The sequence below is a fragment of the Mus pahari genome, chromosome 11 (genome assembly GCF_900095145.1).
Source record: "Mus pahari chromosome 11, PAHARI_EIJ_v1.1, whole genome shotgun sequence".
Classification (NCBI taxonomy): Eukaryota; Metazoa; Chordata; class Mammalia; order Rodentia; family Muridae; genus Mus; species Mus pahari.
In genome coordinates this window covers 26,836,381-26,855,679 of record NC_034600.1, presented here as the reverse complement: position 1 = coordinate 26,855,679, position 19,299 = coordinate 26,836,381, and the positions used below count along the sequence as shown (strand labels likewise).

Here is a 19,299-nt window from a genome sequence, read left to right as displayed (position 1 = left end):
TTATCATGCATGTGAAAAATCACCACATTCCTTTAGCATAAAGCTTTCCTTTCATGCTGTCAACAAAGCTATGTTTGAGACAAGGACTGGCTTGGAGCCTTAGGTCAGCCTCTCCTCGTGAGGTCCTGTAGTCCATGCCTCCCGAATCGTTGGGGCTGCTGATGTATGTGCCACTGTGCCAAGTTAAAGCTGTGTCTGTGATATTTAAACCAGCTTTAACTTAAGAAAAGCATAATATGCAAAAGACACATCAATAAAGTCGCAATTAAATGAGTTAATGAACAAGATATAATTAATATTCACACTCGTGAATTCACAGCAGCTGGGGTTCCCTGCACATGACCTGCATAAGACAATTAAAAAAAAAAAATACTTTTGAAATAAAATGAGATGTCAGTCAGTGGTCAATGATGTAAACAGCTCCCCAACACACACAAGGAAATGGACGTCACAGGATTGAGAAATAAGATGGGAGCAGGCTACATCCAGCAACAACAGGGGACGAGGCCTGGCAGGAGGCCATCACAGCCTTGGTTCCAGGCAGATGGACCAGTGCAGAGGTTGGAGTGATCAGCTTGGCCAGGCCGAGCCTCGGGCTCTGTTCTAAGAGGGGCAAATGTTGGTACGGAAGGCAGGAAAGAATGTCAGTGCCCAAAACAGCGAAAGGCTCGGAGACGGGCAGGAGCCAAGCCGGACACACCTGTAATTCAGTCACCTGGGAGACCTTGTCTGAGTAACTGTGAACTGAAAACCAAACAGAGCCATGTAGATGACCCTATCTATCTCACAACAGCAGCTGCCACCAAGAGAGACAGATGTCAGTGAGAGGAGGAGACAGGAGCACCGACCTTCATCTTTTTCCTCCCTACCCAGAGTCCCCGATGCCACAGTCCACAATGGATGAAGCACAAGACTCAAATACTGACAAAAGCCCCCCAATCAAAAGATACCAGATAGTCAAGGAAAAGATGAACCTGTGAGGAAAACGTTAGGCTTGAGTTGAAAGAATCCCAGCATCAATAAAACAAATGAGTCTATGAGTCACTGAAGGCTCAACTGGATCTACACGATTCCAGAAATTATTTCTCGGACACCTAACATAGCAGAACCAAGGAGAAAAATTAAGAAAGGAGAAGTTGGTGTAGGAAAGAAATTAGTAAAATTTGTTACCTAACGTTTTAAGGCAAAATACAAAAATAAAGGCACAGAATTAAATAGACCATCTTAGTATTACATACATACAGAAATACGGGTGGACCTACATTAAGGGTAAGTGTTACTAATTAGCTCAGGTTTTGGTACGACAAAGCAGCTTTGAAATTAAGTTAAACTAACACAGTACTTCCTTGGTACTATGCCTTAAAGAGACAGCATGCTCTATACTTGGGAGAGACATAAAATGCCATACTACTTGATAGTCTGTGGTGTCTCCTACTTATGCGATGCTGTCATGTCTTCTCGTTTTTCTCACTAGCTTCCTTTCAGTCTTCTTTGAAGGTATGACTTGAATTTGTCGAGGGAGATGGAAGAGGTCAAGTACTCTGAAGGAAACTGATGCGGCTACCAGGACGTATTTTTCACTACCTTTTCTCATTTCTTAAACATTTGCTTACCTGTCTGTAAAGCTGTGTGGCCTGATTTTTAGGTCCCCAGGGAGAAGTGAGAGACTGGCATTTCAGTTGAAGGAGTTCCCTTTTATATAGTGTCTTAGTTAGGGTTTTACTGCAGTGAATAAACACCATGACCAAGGCAACTCTTAGAAGGACAACATTTAGTTGGGGCTGGCTTACAGGTTCAGAGGTTCAGTCCATTATCTGCAAGGCAGGAACATGGCAGCATCCAGGCAGGCATGGCGCTGGAGGAGCTGAGAGTTCTACATCTTCATCTGAAGGCTGCTAGCAGACTACTGGCTTCTAGGCAGCTAGGATGAGGGCCTTAAAGCCCACACCCACAGTAACATACCTACTCCAACAGGGCCACACCTTCTAATAGTGCCACTTCCTGGGCTGAGCATACACAAGCCATCACATATAGTAACCTTCCTTTTACAATGCTGGGAAGGAAACCAGGGTCTGGTGTGTGCTATGCAAGCACTTTTCTCTAAGCACATCATAGCCCCTGGGTTCCCTTTTAGAACTGCATACTTTTCCCCAGGTAATGGTGAATAAAAAATGCTTTATAAAACAGTATGGTTTTCTAAATGTCACCACAGTCTCCTCGTGACCTTGTGTGGCATATCCTTTACCAGCACAGTTTTCGATGACTGCAAATGGGTTTTGGTCCTTGATAATCTCTCAAGATGTAGACTTTAAGCAGAGGGATGTGACCTGCCTTCCTGGCTCTGAATACATGACTCTTCACAGTGGAAAAAATTGTTCACAGTTGAATGGTCTCTTCCTGGTAAGATGAAAATCAGAATTTGGCACTAAAATTAATAATTACCATATTATAAGTTACCTGCCATTTGTTGTTTGGTATGGGTTTGAAGGAAATGAGAGAAAGGTCAATAATTCTTTCTCCAGAATCCTGAAAATGAAAACATTCATTAATAAGTATTTCCTAGAAAAACTCTAAATGAGCAGTACCTCTATAAAAGCCAGTTAATTCTCACCTCTGACAAACAGAAAGGCAGACTTAACAAGGAATTGCTATCTCATTGGGAATGTTTTCTTCCTGTCTCCTTCTTCCCTTCCTCTCCCCCCTCCTCCCCTCCCTCCTCCCCCCCCCACTCCCTTGCAGCTTAGACCCTTCCTCCCCTTCTGTCTCTTAATTAGGGTTTCATTACTATGAAGAGACACCATGACCATCACAACTCTTATAAAGGAAAACATTTAATTGGGGCTGGCTTACAGGATCAGAGGTTTATCCATTATCCTCATGGCAGGAAGCATGGCAGGATGCAGGCAGACACGGTGCTGGAAGAGCCCAGAGTTCTACATCTTGATGAAAAGGCAGCAGGAGACTGTGTGCCACATTGGGTGTAGCTTGAGCATATATGAGACCTCAAACCTCTGTCCCTACAGTTATACTTCCTCCAACAAAGCCACACCTCCTAATAGTGTCACTTCCTATGAGCCACACAGTCAAACCCATGAGTCTCTGGGGGCCTTTCCTATTCGAACCACACACTCTCCTTTCCCCTACTCCTGTTGGTGATAATGACACAGTGTTGGGGCTTGAACCTGGGGAGTTAATTTGTTTGTTTGTTTGAGGACTGGAAATTAAACCCAGGGTTTTATACTTACTAAACAAGTTCCTCACAGTGAAGCGACATTCTCAGCCCGATAATGATTTTTTTTAAAACCCTTTAATCACAGAGGGCAAATGAATACAATCTTTTCCATCCTTTATTTTTCTGAAACATGGTCTCTCTCATGTAGCTCAAACTGGCCTCAACATGAAGGCCGGGGGGGCCTCAGTCTTGAAATCCAACTGCTTCCATCTCTGAGTGCTGTAGAATTACTGATGTGTGCCACTACACCCAGCTGTGCAATGCCTTTTTAAGACATAGTTTGGCAAAATGTACTGAAAGACTTTGTTCAGGGTTTACCTTTTCTATCTTGGAATTTTATTTAACATGTATTTACAGAGATGTGTGTCTATGTGTGTCTATGTGTGTGTGAAACCATATATATATATATATATATATATATATATATATATATATATATATAATTAGTGACCATCTAAGTGCTTAGAACTATATATGTCCATATTCTAGAAGAATATGTAGGCTTGTAGTATGGATAATAATTCCCTTAGCTCCTTCCTTCCTCTCTTCTGTCCCTCCCTCCTTCCCTCCCTCCCTCCCTCCCTCCCTTTGTTCTTTCCATCCATCCCTGTCCTCCCCTCTCCTCTCTCTTTCCTTTTTCCATGGTGGGGTCCCACTCTGTTGTCTCAGCTAGTTTTTAGTCTCCTGTTCTCAATCTTTGTTCAGCTGGTTCTGTAGGTGTCCCTGACTGCACCCACCTAGATGGGAGGAGATTTTCTCTGTAATATTTTAACCATCAGTCTTTCATTTTTAGCTGCTGGCATATATTGATATAGATACTTTGTGGAAATTATAATCAATGAAATCAGTTCCAGTGCAAGCTGCTTTTGTCGACTAATCATATATTTAAGAACTTTTATTGCCTTTGAGAAAGCTTTGTCTTAATTCCTTTATTTGAAAGTTTGGATTTTATAAACTGTTCAGATCCATCTAACACAGCGTTGGGAGTATTCATATAAAAATGTTCAAGTCATCAAAACCACTCTTAGATCATTTTCCCGTGTATATTCTGATGTAATTTTTTTTTTTTTTTACTTCTAAAGTTTCATGGATTTTAAACCTACCAAACGAATAAGAAAGTGAAAGCGGGCTTTCTTTTGAATGATACCCTGAATTAAATGTCAGAAAAGTCGGTAGAAATGTGCAACAGAAACTGGCTAGGACAAGAATTGAGTGGAGGCAGCACATACTCAAGTTTCTTTGATAGAATTCACATGTCAGCTTCTACACCTTTCGTCAGGTTTTGGGAAGGCTAGTGGTTGCCATCATAAATTACCTAAGTGATTTACTTTTAAACATGTACAGTGTAGTCTTTACTCAGCAATATGTGCACACCATAGCTGGCTTTTTGATGTCATACCATCCATGATACTTTTATTGGTCTATGGTTCAGATATATGAAACATGTTTAGGTGAATATCAAAAGTTCTTTCAGACAAATGATAGTCATAGAAATTGTATCTAATGCCTGCTCCTTTGTATTAGCTGTCTTTTTGTTATTTTAATTTTATGTGTGAACGTTTTTGTCTCCATATCTCTGTGGGCCATATGCATGCAGGGTCCCTGGAGGCCAGAAGGCCATCATATTCCTTGGGACTGGAGTTACAGATGACTGTAAGCTGCCCAGTGGATGCAGGGAATCGAACCCTGGTCCTCTAGAAGAACAGCCAGTGCTCTTAGCCACTGAGCCATCTCTTCAGCCCACTAGCTGTGGTTTTATTCTTCTTACACATGAATGATAAAGGGGTGTTGATCCCAGGAGAGACACCCCCCCCCCGTTCTGTGCATCAGTCTTTGGGGGCATTGCCTAGAGTTGGCTCTGGTGGTGTCTGCCTGGGGTTGTGGGACTCCGTGAGGCTCTTTAGGCTAGGAGAGCTCACTTAGAGCCTTCTCAGTTGAAAGCGTTCTTTACTTGTATGTACACCGTAGGACTTAGGATAATAAAGACCCTGACGGCTTTACATTTTGTCTTCCAGTTTGTATCTGTTTAAACTGGGGATTGCGCCCCAGATCCAGGATTTGCTGGGAAAAGTGGATTTCACAGGTACTTCCTTTGTCCTGTCTGTCTTCATCTCCTCTGCAATCCAGTGACGAGAAAACAGGCAGATGCCTTCTTCCCTTTGATTTTGCTGGTTCCCTCCTTCCTCCTGAGCAGCCATTCCCAACTTTCCTAATGCTAGGACCCATTATAATACAGTGCTTCATGCTGTGCTGACCCCAACCAGAAAATCACTTTCATTGCTACTTTATAACTGTAATTCCTCTATTGTTATGAATCTTAATGCAAATAATTGATAGCCAGGATATCTGGTAAGTTTGACCTTCAACTGGGTTGTAGCCCACAGGTTGAGAACTGCTGCTCTAGACCAACAAGGGAAAGCCTGCCATCTTGGTTTCCTTCCTGGGGCTGGGCGAAGATACCCTGATGAGAGGAACTCCAAGAGAAAGGGTTTATTTTAGCTCATGGCACAAGGTTCAGTCAGTCTACCATGGTGGTGGTGTGGTCAGGTCCTCAGGAGAATGAAGAAGCTACTCACATTGCGGCCACAGTCAGAGAGGAGATGGGTGAGCTCATGGTGCTGCCCAGTTCCCTTCATGGATTTATATGATTTAGGTTCTCTGTCAGAATGGGTGCATTGCACAGTGAGTGGGTCTTCCCTCATAGTCTAATGTAATCAAGAGCATTTCTCACAGACTGTCGCCCATCCCCCAGGTGATTCCAGAGTCTAACAAAGTGACAATGAGCAGTAGTCACCACACTGGCCTATCTCACTGACAATGAGCCGTAGTCACCACACCGGCCTATCTCACTTGTGCCTGCCTGGATCCTTTCCTTCAGGTTTATGGCATGAAAGGCTCAAGCAGATTGTTTGGAAATGGCTCCACCTTCCTGAGGAAGAGGGTCCCCTTCCTGCCTTCGCTTCTCGGGAGCTTCTTTTAATTTTTGTTTTCTGTTGTCCTTTCAGAGGAGGAGATCAGTAACATGAGGAAAGAACTGGAGAAGTACGGGATCCAGATGCCGGCTTTCAGCAAAATCGGCGGCATTCTGGCCAATGAACTGTCTGTGGACGAAGCTGCACGTAAGCCGACCTCATAGCCATGCCATTTGCTGATTTTAATGACATTAAAACAGGATACTTAGAAGATACGTTAAAAACTCTAATGGTTTTGCTTCTTTTGGGTTTTGTTGTGGTTGGTGGTGGTGGTGATGGTGATGGTGATGGTGATAGTTGTGATGGTGATGATGATGATGATGATGATGATGATGATGATTTGGATTCTGGTTTACTCACACACACCCCCAAAGTGACTATAACCAAATGAAATGAATATAAATAGCTTCATGATTTTACTGTCTTCATAACAAAATCTGCCTAGAACTGGATCACTTGGTCCTTTCTTTTATCACTTCCATGTTTAGAACACCTACATCTCTTCTAGGTAGCATCCGCTAAGATCTGCAGGTGGGCTTCGGGCTCCAGCCTCAGCACAGGTTTAACCTGTCGGCGCAGACTAGGCTCAGTTTGCCCATACAGCCATCTGAGGCTGCCACTTTCCCCTTCTTCTACAGTGTCCCCTCATGAGGCTGGGGACCGCCATGTTTCTTGCAGAAAGTCCAGCAAGTTTCAGGAATGCGCACCACATTTGCAGGAGCACACTCAACAGCAAGAAAGCTGACACTTTTGTTCTTAGCGTTACTCAAGGGTATTTGTTTGAACATAGCCGTATAATTGACTTTGGACTTTACACTTGCATGTGTGCGATGTGAAAAGTAGAGATTTCAGAAGTAATTTTCGCTCCGTAAAACATTTTCTCTACTTGCTGTGGCAGGGTATATTCTGCTCTGATTCTTTCAATGTTGCAAGCTAAATCATAGCTATCTTTAGAACCCACTTGTTGTGTTGGGCTGTGTTGCCCTATTCGGGAAGCAAGGGCTGACTGTGTGCCCCAGTGCATGGCTTAACACCTGGTCCATCTCACTGCCTGAACAAATGGGAATTACTTCACAGATGCTGGGGTGAAGACTGAGGACAGGCAAGCTTGCAGAGAGATTGGCAGGTGCTCCACGACTTGTCCAGGGTCTCTTTTTTGCTGTGCTGTGTGTATAGATGTGAATACCCATGTGTGTGCATTGCATGTATAAGCCTTAGGAGCTGTCCATATTGTTATTAGTGACAGGGCCTTTCATTGGAAACTGAGGCTAGATAATTAGGCTAGGCTAGCTGAGCCAGCTAACCCCAGGGACCCACCTGTGTCCACCTCCCCAGGGTTGGGATTCTAAGCACGTGGCCCATGTCTGGCTTCTTCCATAATGCCGAGAATTGAGCAAGCGCTTTACCAGCTGAGCTTTCTCCTCACATCTTTTACTTCCTTTGAGACTGCTTGAGTTCATGGGCTATCAATGTTGTCAACGTCTTTTGCTGATTCAAAAGAAGTCTCCTTTCTCTTTCCCTTTCAGTACATGCTGCAGTCATAGCCATTAATGAAGCTATTGAAAAGGGAGTGGCCAAGCAGACCATCGTAACACTAAGAAACCCCAACGCAATGTTAACTTGTGTGGACGACAGCCTCTCACAGGAGTACCAGAAAGAACTGTGGGAAGCCAAAAAGAAAAAAGAGGAAAGCGCAAAACTGAAGGTACTTAGTTGAAGTCGGGGTGATCCGTATACTAACGATAAGGCTATGATGGGCTTCTAACTCGGAAAGCTGTTACGAATGTTGACTGAGATGACTTGTAAATCAACTGGCTGTGGTCTTTCTTCATTTGAGTAGGATTGAAGAGTTAGAAGACCCTAAATTAAGTAACATAATATATTCTTTCATGTTGGACACTAAAAGAATGAATATCATGTGATAAGCTTAGAGACAACAGCTTTAGGCCATCCTTGGATCGTCTCGGTCGACAACTTCGTCCACACTGAAACTTGTATTCCATATCAAGGCTTCTCTCATTGCGCTCCAAGCTCCATTACTTCTTTGATGACTTTTCTTGCAAGCTAGCTTTCAGCATGCCGGTGGCCCACCTACCCTGAGAGGCTCTGTTCCCTGCCTGCTGGGAGTCTTGGATGTAACAGTTCTCGGCACTGACCTTCGAGTCTCTTCCTTCTTCCTCCTTCTGTTGGAATTCTCACGTTGATCTTTTTCTATTCTTCCTCCATTGAGCCATCCACTTGCTGAAGGAATGAGCTAATAGCTCTAAGTGAGCCCCTCCCATGTCATCCTGTCCACCCCTGCCGAGTGTGCCCTCTGCATCCCTGCCTTATACCAACCACAGAGGAAGAATCTTTATTTCCACTCGCCCGCCCTGCACTGTTCTGCGCTCTGCCTCCTTGGTTTGAGGGGAGCATCAACTTGTCTAGATTGCCCCCCCTCCTGCTCCTAGCTGGATTCTGCGGCCTTTTCCTACCAACTTGAATCCATTGCCTCTCAGTCTCACAGGCTGACCTCCAAGATCTCCCCAGGACTCTAGTAGCACCCCTCCCACCTGGGTCTCTCTGGTTTCCTGTCACCCTCCAACTTAACCCCTTCTCCGAAGATGAGGTGGAAGAGTTCGTGTTTAATTCAGATCCGACATCACCTCACTAACAACCTGTCCTGATTAACCTGTCTTTTTCCTACTTAAGGACAGGGCCAGGTGTGATGGTGCACACCTTGAATTCCAGAACTTCGAAGAAAAAGACAGGCTGATCTCTATGAAATCAAAACTAGCCCGGTTTACAGATTGAGTTCCCTGTCTCAAAATGAAACAAAGTACAAGAAAACAAAACAAACAAGCAAACTAAAGTCTGAGTGTTTAGCTTGGCCTTTGGTTGGTGTTCTCTACAATGCACAGACTGTCTTCTGTCTAAGGAAAACGCGCAGACTAAGCTTTGCGCCTTTGTCTTTTAACCAAACCCACCTGCCGTCAGCCCATTGCTTATCTCCACTCCTCCTCCTCCAGGTGTGCCTCGGTTGTTACCACGGTTTAAATGTTTCTTTCTCAATGAGTTTGACTGTATTCCTCTAACTAGACTGTAATCTCTTCAATGCATATTTGCTATCGCTGATTTTTAATGTTATTAGACAAACTCAAATGAAATTTTCAGTATTTCCCTCTTTTGCCTCTGTAAGCACGGCCACATTGGCTGATCCCTTCTAATTGCTCCCTGTTAGACACTTAGCCTTGTTCACAGATCAGCCCCCCATGCTCTTGGTCTGTGTACTTCTTGGTCCTCCCTGCAGAGCCCTTCGTGGAGCAGGTATCCCACAGGCGCTCGTGTTGATTGCGAGGAGTGAAAAGTGCAAGCGCCCTTTATCTTTTGAGTTTCCTGCTTTGGAAACACTGAACCGAGGCTCAGGGGATCAGTGAAGATTTTGTTTTGCAGAACAGCTGTATTTCAGAGGAAGAGAGAGATGCGTATGAGGAGCTGCTGACCCAGGCAGAAATTCAGAGCAACATCAATACAGTCAACAGTAAGTGAGGAGTGTCTGTTGGGAATAGATATTTCTATATGGTGTGTGCTTTCTTTGCTGGAATCTGCAAAACTCCCCGCTCATAACATTGCAAAACTGCCTTATGTAATGGACTCATCAACACTTCTTGTTGTTGTGACACGATATCCCACGGTTTCCCAATGAGTCTTTCACACTGGTATTGTTGCTGGTCCATACACAACCTGTCAAAGTGTCTAGAAACTGCTTCTTTTCCTGACTTCCTGTGGTGTGCGTCATTTTGGATCTGTCCCTCGTAGAACTGACACTGTTATTTAGCAAAAGATTACAATTTAATGAAAGTGGTCCCTTGCGCTTGATTGTGTGATTGCGTCACAGTCTGTCTCCAAGGGGAGTCAAAGTGGGGATCTACCTTGTCAGGGTTTTTATTGCTGCACCAGAACACCATGACCAAAAAGCAAGCTGGGTGGGAAACTGTTTATTTGACTTACACTTCCATATTGCTGTTCATTGAAGGAAGTCAGGATCAAGACAGGAACTCAAGCAGGGCAGGAACCTGGAGGCAGGAGCTGATGCAAAGGCTATGGAGGGGGTGCTGCTCACTAGCTTGCTTTGCCTGGCTTGCTCAGCCTGCTTTCTTACGGAACCCAGGACCATCAGCCTAGGGATGGCACCACCTGCAATGGGCTAGAACCTCCCCCCTTGATCACTAATTGAGAAAATGTCTTACAGCTGGATCTTATGGACATTTTCTCAATTGAGGTTCCCTCTTTTCAGATAACTCTAACAGTTTGGGTATCAAACTGACCTAAGACTAGCTAGCCAGCACTAGAAGTAGAAGCATGGAGAAGTTCTGCTTGCTAGCTCAATTGCAGGCTTGTACTTAGAAAGCTTAGCTTGCTTTCTGATACAAGGAAGGGTGTCACCTAACGTGGGCTGAACCCTCCTATATCCATAGTAATCAAGAGAGTCTCCGGTAGTCAGGCTCACAGTACAATGTGATCTGGGCATCCCTTCAAATGAGAGTCCCTTCTTAGGTAACTCTAGGCTGTTTCAACTTGAGAGTTAAATCTAACTGGGACAAACTATAAACAAAACAAAACAAAACCAGAAAACTCAGGTAGTTAAAAATGATCAGGTGTGAATTTAGATCCATCAATCATTAGACTTCCCCTCCCTCTAGTCAAAGTTATCTTTATCTGAATATCAGAAGAGGCAGTAAGCAATTCTATCTGATATTTATTCTCTCTGTATTAATATACATAGCCCATATTTTCCCCAAATTCTTAATACATGAAAGGCCACTGGATCCATTTAACAGATCACATGAACTTCTACTGAGTTTAAAATTGGATTGTCTGCCAAGCAGAGCAGTCCGGAAGTTGCTTTCTATGTCTCTGCCTAGATGGGTTGGGGATGTTCCTTACTGCTCTGAACACTCAAATACACACCTGCAGGACTGACGGACAGGTTCGCTCCTAAGTTGTTGGAGAGGCTCATCCTGCAGGAATCAAGGATACCAATGCAGATTTCCATGTCAGTGTCCGACAGAACATCTGAGCTCGAGATTTTAGCTCTCCCTCAAAATGCATGAGAGCCACTGCTATTGTCTTTCTGTCGATTCCTTACAAATTTAGGGTGCACGCTTATGTTCTTTTGTTACCTGTTTAGTATCCTGAAGCTGGAAAGCTTCAGGACATATCACAATCTCGAGCCTTCCTTTCTGGAATTATTTCTCTTGCCAAGGGAATTCTACGATTGAAAAAGAAACCGTGAACATGCGGGTGGTGATATACGAAGCCCAGCTTCAGGGCTTTCTTCCTCTACTTGTAAAGGTTGAGATATTCATTATCCTTGGCAGAAATGAATTGCAGGAAGAAATTAATACTGCAAACGAGCCATCTGAGCTCCACAAACTTCAAGAGGAGATATAGTCCTATAGATGGAAATGTTTATAACTTAACCAGCCTTCTCTTTTTATGTGTTTAATAAAATTCTCTATAAATAACTACTTGATATCCAGTAACATAACTTTCTGAACACAGATTTTACCAAACCGGCTATATTTTCATTTCCACTTTAAAATACCGGGCAATGGGTGATTTGTCCCATTAGCACAAGATAAAATTGGTAAGAGTGCTGTATTGTTTGATAGCTTTGGTCTTCTGAAATTTTCATCTCTGGAAAGGTTGTAGTCCAGTGGTTGTGAAAGTCCAGTGGTGTTGTCCAGTGAAAGTTGTGAAGTCAATGGTGTGACTGTGGGCTGTTCATAAACTTTAAAACCTGCAAGTAAAGTATCAGAATGTCTCCAGGCTCGTCCCAGCCCTGAAGGTTACAACATCAGTGCTGGGGCACTTAAAATCATAGTGGCCAGCTCAGGGCCTTGGTAGATGCTTTGGTGCATAGGTCAGCGGCCCCCTCCTCAGAGACTTCAGTTGTGTTTGCACTGCAGTCATTTGCTTCCAGGTTTGTCACAGACCTTCCACGTGCTGTATTCTGTCAACATTGGGACTGGGAGTTTTATTAAATGCAGAATGCAAAAAAAAGACAATTTTGGGGGGGGGGTAAAAAAAAACAGGAAAAATAGGATCTTTCTTTTTTATAATTTAGATTTTATTTATGTATAAATGTTTTCCTGTGTGTATGTGCATATACCACACAGCATGTCTGGTGTTCACAGAGATCAGAAGACAATAGCTCCCCTGGAAATGGTATTCTAGGTGGTTGTTAGCCCCCATATGAATGCTGGAAACAAAACCCCGCCCCTCTGGAAGAAGAGCAAAGGCTCCTAAGCCCCGAGCCACCTCTCCAGCCCCAAGGAAAAGTAGTTCAAAGGGTACTCAAAGGAGACGACTTTCTGGAACATATTTATAAAATTATTTACTGTCCAATCTTACAAACCTGCGTCTAAGAAGTTCTCAGAGGCGAAGAGAAATCCTGCCAGGGTAACCCCAGGTAAATCCCACATGCAGCTGGAAGACTTGGGAATCCTAACAAAGCAGGACATAGTGCACTCACAAGCCTGCCTTTTTGGAATTCTTTTTCTTTTGCCAAGTGAGTTCTAAGAATAAAAGAAAAATGTTTGAACTCTCTGGATCCTTTGTGCTGAGCGTAGTGTGAATTTTGGGGGGTAGGGGGTGACCTCAAGGGTTCCATTAGTCATGTTTCCTGCTATTAAGTGATAGTTCTCAGTAGAAAGTTCCAGGGATGCTCCTTAGGAGATAAACTGTCTTCCTGTCAAAAAGGGCCGTCTGGCCATACCATTAGGAAGATGGACTAGCGCATGTCTGTTACTCCCGGCACCCAGATGCCTTCCTTAGAAAGCAAATCTTGGAGGCTCTGTCAGGTTTTCCATTGACTAGGGACAGCTCATTTTTGATTCCCCTGTTGGGTCAGCAGTTGGGCTTCTGTGTTCTGAAACTCTGCTGATGCCATCGTTCCAAGCCCCCTTCCCCTGTGCTGAAGCTCTTTGTAACCTGAATGTTATAACTGATGGAGGGATTAGGCATTTAGGGTTGTTTCGGATAGTAGGACAGCAGGGTATCAAATTCTGCTGTGGGCTTACCATGTACGGATCCCCTGAGAGGTTACAGCACCAGGATGAGGCTTGTTCCTGGTCTTCACGTACCTTAATGCTTTCCTATACTTCCTTGTGAGGCAGTACAAGGAACAACACAGAGTAAACATACAGAAAACACTGTGTTCCAGCCTTACCTACCAATGAGACACACAACAAGGACTTTGCCAGCATTATGGGTGAGGAGAGAAAAGAGCCATTCCTGAAAGAAAAGTTTTGGGGGTGTGGTGGGGCAAAGAGATGGCCTCGTGGGTAAAGTGCTTGCCTCAGACGTGTAAAGACTTGAGTTCAAATCCCCAGAACCCATGTATAAGATGAGATGCCACACATCTACAAACCTACTGTTCCTATGGGGAGGTGAGAGGCAGAAAGACAGGCAAAACCCCAGAAGCCTCTGGGCCAGCCGGGAGTGAGTGGCAGTTAATGACTAAAGAGGCCCTGTCTCAACCATGGTAGAAAATGCAGACTGACATCCGAGGTCATCCTCTGAGTTCCACATTGTGCCCACACACTGGCACACATGCACGCGCATGCGCGCGCACACACACACACACACACACACAAGACTTTTGTAGGGATGTCACACTAGCAGCAATGATCCAAACTCAAGGTCTATTGGTATTGCAGTTCTCTTCTGAACTAGGCTGAGGCATCCGAGTGACTTGAAACACTGAACTGACTTGCAAAGCTTTGCCCACCGCCACCCGCCGCTTTTCAGAATTTGTGGGAATTGACTGCCTTGCATCAGGACCTTGGGAAGAGAGGGGCTGGCCACAGAGGAAAGCATGCATTCTCACTTAGTATGTCCCCCTACCCCCTAGGGCTGGCTGCCGTGGACCACATCAATGCTGTCCTTCAGGAAGGTGACCCTGAGAACACACTGCTTGCCCTGAAGAAACCGGAAGCCCAGCTGCCCACTGTCTATCCCTTTGCTGCTGTTATGTATCAAAATGAACTCTTCAACCTTCAGAAGCAGAACACATCGGTGAGGCACAGCTACGTGTGTGCTAATACCGAGTCCCAGCAAGAAGGAAGGCTGTTGAGTGAAGCAGGGAGTCAGGGTCAGGGGTACAGCATCTCCCACTGTTACACAGACCCAGCCACAATGGTCCCTGGTGCCAGTCCCAGGGTTCAGTTTCCCTTTAACTCTTGCTTTTAGTCCAAGAGGAAAATGCTGGGAGCATAGATAACAAATCCAGGGGTAGTGTGCACAGACACACATGAGAACAGGCTATTGCTATTTCTTTCTGTGTATATGTTTGGGCTGAGAAGGGGCTCAGAATTCCTGCTGCTCTTGCAGGGACCCAAGATCTATCTATTCTAAGTACCCAGGTTAAGCAGCTCATAACTGCTTGGATTCTAGCTTCAGAGAGACCCAATGCTTCAGGCCTCCAAGGGAAGGGCGCTTACAGACACATATTCACATACAGGCCCACACAGAGATTAAAAATAATGTGGACTAATTTTGACTGTATTGAAATGTGCTTTAAATTAGTATTTCTAGAAATCTGCTGCTAGGAGCATTACTAGCATGGCTTTGGTTTTCGTAAATTTATGATCCTTAGTATGTTAAAAGTATTAAATAGGCATTTTCATATAAATGTTTGTGAATGAAAATGAGTGTGTGTGTGTGTGTGTGTGTGTGTGTGTGTGTGTGTGTGTGTGTAAAATTAGATCAGTGGTTATTCAGATATTTGCCCGGGTGTGGGTATAAATATGGAGCAGCTGGCACCTGGAGAGAAGCTGGTATGTGAAATTGTGCCCGGTGTGTCTCAAAGGCTCATGATTCTGTTAGGTTCTGACAACCAAGCCTGAAGAACAGGAAACAGGAAGCTTAGCCACAGAGATGTTTCACAATGTGTCTATCAGACTGAGAGAAAAGAATCTAGCTCCTTGTTGACGGAGACTAATAGAAGAATACTTAATTTGTGGCATTTTTCCTGTGCTTGGATTACCATGTAGCCAGCGTAAAGGATGGTAGGGAAATAATAAGGCCCTGTGAGATAGCCTGATAAGTACGAGGCAGTTGCCACCCAGCCTGAGGTCCTAAGCTTGATCTCTGGGTCCTACACAGTAGAGGGAGAAAACTGTCTCTCACGAGTTGCTCCTAACATCTGCATACACACACATACACACACACACACAATAAATGCAGGTAAATAAATTAATGAATAATGATCATCACAAAAGGTCCCCATTAATTGGAACAAAAGCCAGAGACTGAGATGTATTGGAAAATGATACATATTACATAATTTTTCAAAAGTCAATTATAGTGAATAACACCTATAAATCTTAGTGGGTTAGAAACAAGCAATTATAGCCTAAAATGTTTGGGTTATGGGGTGTATATTTTAAAAAGGTGTGTGTGTGTGTGTGTGNNTGTGTATCTGTGTGTGTCTGTGTGTGTGTGTGTGAGAGAGAGTGCCTATAGAAGTCTAAGGTGTTAGCCTGGAACTAGAGTCACAGTTATAAGTTTCCTAGCAGTTCTGAGATTTGAACTCAGGTCCTCTAGAAGAGCAGAAAGAATTCTTAACTGCTGAGCCAGCTCTCCAGTCCCTGGATTAGAGGATTCGTTGGTTTATTCTTACTTTTCAAGACCTCCCTCACTTTAACACACATTTTCTACCTAGAAATAAATACTTTATACTAAAAGAAAAAAACAGATTGTTTTTTTAAGCATCATACTTGTCCTTTTTCTCCTCTCCCACTTCTCCTAGATTTGAAACTCAGTCAAGTCTAGCCCTGCCATGGGTCAGTGTTACCCACACAGCAGCCAAGTTTTCTCCTCCTCCTTTCTTGTCCTTTTGTCTTAACCTTCTGGACAGGGGTGAATAGTGCATTAGGAGAGAGAGAGGAAGTACTTAAGCATCGGCTGTAACCTTGAAGCCAGTCACAGTGGCATCAGGTGGCAAATGTATGGTCCATCTGTGTCATTTAGATAAAATGCTCCTTTGCTTGCTACACTTTCTTGTTTGCTATAAAACATGAAACATGCTTTATAATGCTGAAATAAGTTTGTTTTAAGATTTTCTGTGGCAATCCAGAAAGCTCTAATGTGTATGTTAATATGAATATACTTTGTATGCATAATATTCTAAATACATCATTGTATATTCAGTTTTTAAAGTAACTCTTTTTAAGTTGTCTCGCTTCAATATAACAAAAGAACTATCCCTTTTGAAACTGATTAAAATGATATAAAATGATCAAATGGAAGAAAGTAGTGAAAGAAAAAGATGCTCTGGGAGCTAACACATTTATGAATAATCCAAATAGATTACCCTCCCCCCCCCATAGCTTTACCTTAAATTGCATCAAATATCTAAATCTTATAGTACATTTTAAAGTTTCTACCCAATTTATGAAAACAAAATTAGCTTTGGGGGGCTAGAGTCAACTTCCTCAGCTTAAAGATCATATTTGTATTTTCCAGGTTTATAACATTTAGTTAGGTAAAGCCCTTCTTTCCTGGACCCAGTTTCCAGTCATTTACTGTACTGAGATCTTAACTGGACCTCTCAGCCCATTTTGTCTAACCACTGGCTTAATTGCCAGGTTGGATGGAGCCTGGAGGCAAGCGGCACCTCTGGGAGTACAGATCAGCCATGGGATACATATTTGTGACATTGTAACTGTAGGTTATACATAACAGAGCCCCCAAAACAATAATCTAAGGGAACCTAGGAGCCATTTACTTGGCTTTCCTGAGAGCCAATGAAAAGCAGGTGGGAATGCTCATTGTCATATACACCCCGTGTCCAAGGCACATCTGTGCCGTGCATGCGATGCCGGGAGCTCACTCTGCCCTGTGTTTGCCAACAGAACTACTTGGCCCACGAGGAGCTCCTGATTGCCGTGGAAATGTTGTCTGCTGTTGCTCTGCTCAACCAGGCCTTGGAGAACAGTGACCTCGTGGCTGTGCAGAACCAGCTCAGAAGCCCCACCATAGGCTTCAACAATCTGGATGAGGCACACGTGGACCGGTAAGGAACACTTCCCAAATGCTCTTTCAGGGTGAAAAAAAAAAGTGCTTGGCAGATCCTCCCCCCACCCCCTGCTTAGCAGGAAAAGTCCATATGTTCTGTTTGCATTTTCTCAAGAGTGATCCACTCTGCCATAAGAGGCTTCTTTATCCCCCTCTCCTAGAGACAAAATTATCATCTTGTATTAACAACTGACTTTATCCCAAGTTAATACCTAGAGGAGCTGTTGAAAATACACCAACCGAAGAATACACATGGTGGGACTTGTGGCTCCAGCTGCATATGTAGCAGAGGATGGCCTAGTCAGTCATCAATGGGAGGAGAGGCCCTTGGTCCTGTGAAGGCTCTAAGCCCCAGTGTAGTGGAATGCCAAGGCCAGGAATCAGGAGTGGGTGGGTTGGTGAGCAAGGGGAAGGGGGGAGGGGATAGAGGATTTTCTGAGGGGAAACCAGGAAAGGGAATAACATTTTAAATGTAAATAAATAAAATATCTAATTTGAAAGAAAGAAAGAAAGAAAGAAAGAAAGAAAGAAAGAAAGAAAGAAAGAAAGAAAGAAAGAAAGAAAGGAAGGAAATACACCTTCCTGAATAGGGGAAGGATTGTGGCCCCAAAAGGGATAGGAATTCCACAGGAAGACTAACAGTCAACTAACCTGAACCCTTGGGGCTCTCAGAGTCTGAACATCCAACCAAAGAACATACATGGGCTGAACCTAGGCCTCCCTGTACATATGTATCAGATGTGCAGCTTGGCCTTCAAGTGGGTCCAAAGCAGCTGGATAGGGGCTGTCCCCAAAGCTGTCCCCTGTTCGTGGAATATGTCCCACTAGCTGGGCTGCCTTGTGTGGCCTCAGTGGGAGAAGCAGCACCTAGCCTCCCAGAGACTTAAAGTGCCAAGGTGGGGAGGGAGGATACCTAGGAGGGCCCACCCGCTCGGAGGAGAGGGGGAAGAATTATAGGAGGGAGGTGACTAGGAAGGAGCAGTGAGTGAGATGTAAAGTGAATAAGTAAAACAATTAAATTAATTAATTTTTTTTTTTTTTTTGGCTTTTCGAGACAGGGTTTCTCTGTATAGCCATGGCTGTCCTGGAACTCACTCTGTAGACCAGGCTGGCCTCGAACTCAGAAATTTGCCTGCCTCTGCCTCCCAAGTGCTGGGACTAAAGGCATGTGCCACCTTAAATTTTAAAAAAAGAAGAAGAAAAATATACCTTCCTTCCAGCTTCTTTATGAAAGTTAGAAGTAGCTATACATACAATGTATCCATTCTATTGACAAGGAAACTAATAAGGTTATGGACCTTAAGTGGAGCCCCAAACTCTCTCCTCTGATGGCCCAAAAGAGCCTTGTAAGCACTTTGGTTTTCCGGTCCCTGATAGCTGCATTTGCTAGTCCCGCGGACCACTGCAGTGGACCTACAGAGACTACTAAGGCTGGAATTAAAAGACAAATGAGAGATTTGTCTTTTCTTTTTGCTTCTGGATTCTGAGGGCAGGGCCTTAACACACATACAAAGCACTCAGCCCTGGAAAGAGAGATCAGATAGGACAAAGGAAAGGAGATGAGTGACCCCTGAATTGCTGTGACCACCAGGGGGAGATGTCTACCCAGATCCTGATGAAAATTTAGCCAGTGATTCTAAACTGGCTCCAATAGCTAGAGCTGCATCAAGCACAATTGCAAAGGAAAATGAGAGAGTTCTTAGATTCTGAGGAAATGGTGATGGGTCACTTGAGCTTGTACAAAATGGCAGAAAAGAAGTGGAGGGACAGTGGCATGCCCGTTTTAGTCATCCTGAAGAAATCTTTCCTCTTGTTCTCTTTGAACAAAACCTCTTGCTCTCACACAGCCCCCAGCATCTATTTCCCAGGCATAAATATCCTTCCTCCACTGCTCTTGTCAATCATGGCAGACGCTGCTCCAAGCTTAGAAATCTGTCTGAGGTCAAGTTTTCTTCTGCCCTTGGCCAGCACCTCCTGTGCCCAGCTGATCTCTGTGTCCAGTCCTCAGCAAAGGGCTCCGTCTCCAGGGAC

At 44.0% G+C, this 19,299-nt stretch overlaps 1 protein-coding gene across 1 annotated transcript in view; it reads left to right on the top strand.

Moving 5' to 3' along the window:
- Iqgap2 (IQ motif containing GTPase activating protein 2) overlaps positions 1–19,299 on the top strand; it is a 264,615-nt gene that overhangs the window by 151,151 nt on the left and 94,165 nt on the right. Inside the window, exons 6-11 of the mRNA XM_029544180.1 lie at positions 5,248–5,315; positions 6,238–6,351; positions 7,731–7,909; positions 9,637–9,724; positions 14,102–14,265; positions 17,106–17,266. Coding sequence (XP_029400040.1) covers positions 5,248–5,315; positions 6,238–6,351; positions 7,731–7,909; positions 9,637–9,724; positions 14,102–14,265; positions 17,106–17,266 — 774 coding nt within the window. The remainder of the gene's footprint in view (positions 1–5,247; positions 5,316–6,237; positions 6,352–7,730; positions 7,910–9,636; positions 9,725–14,101; positions 14,266–17,105; positions 17,267–19,299) is intronic.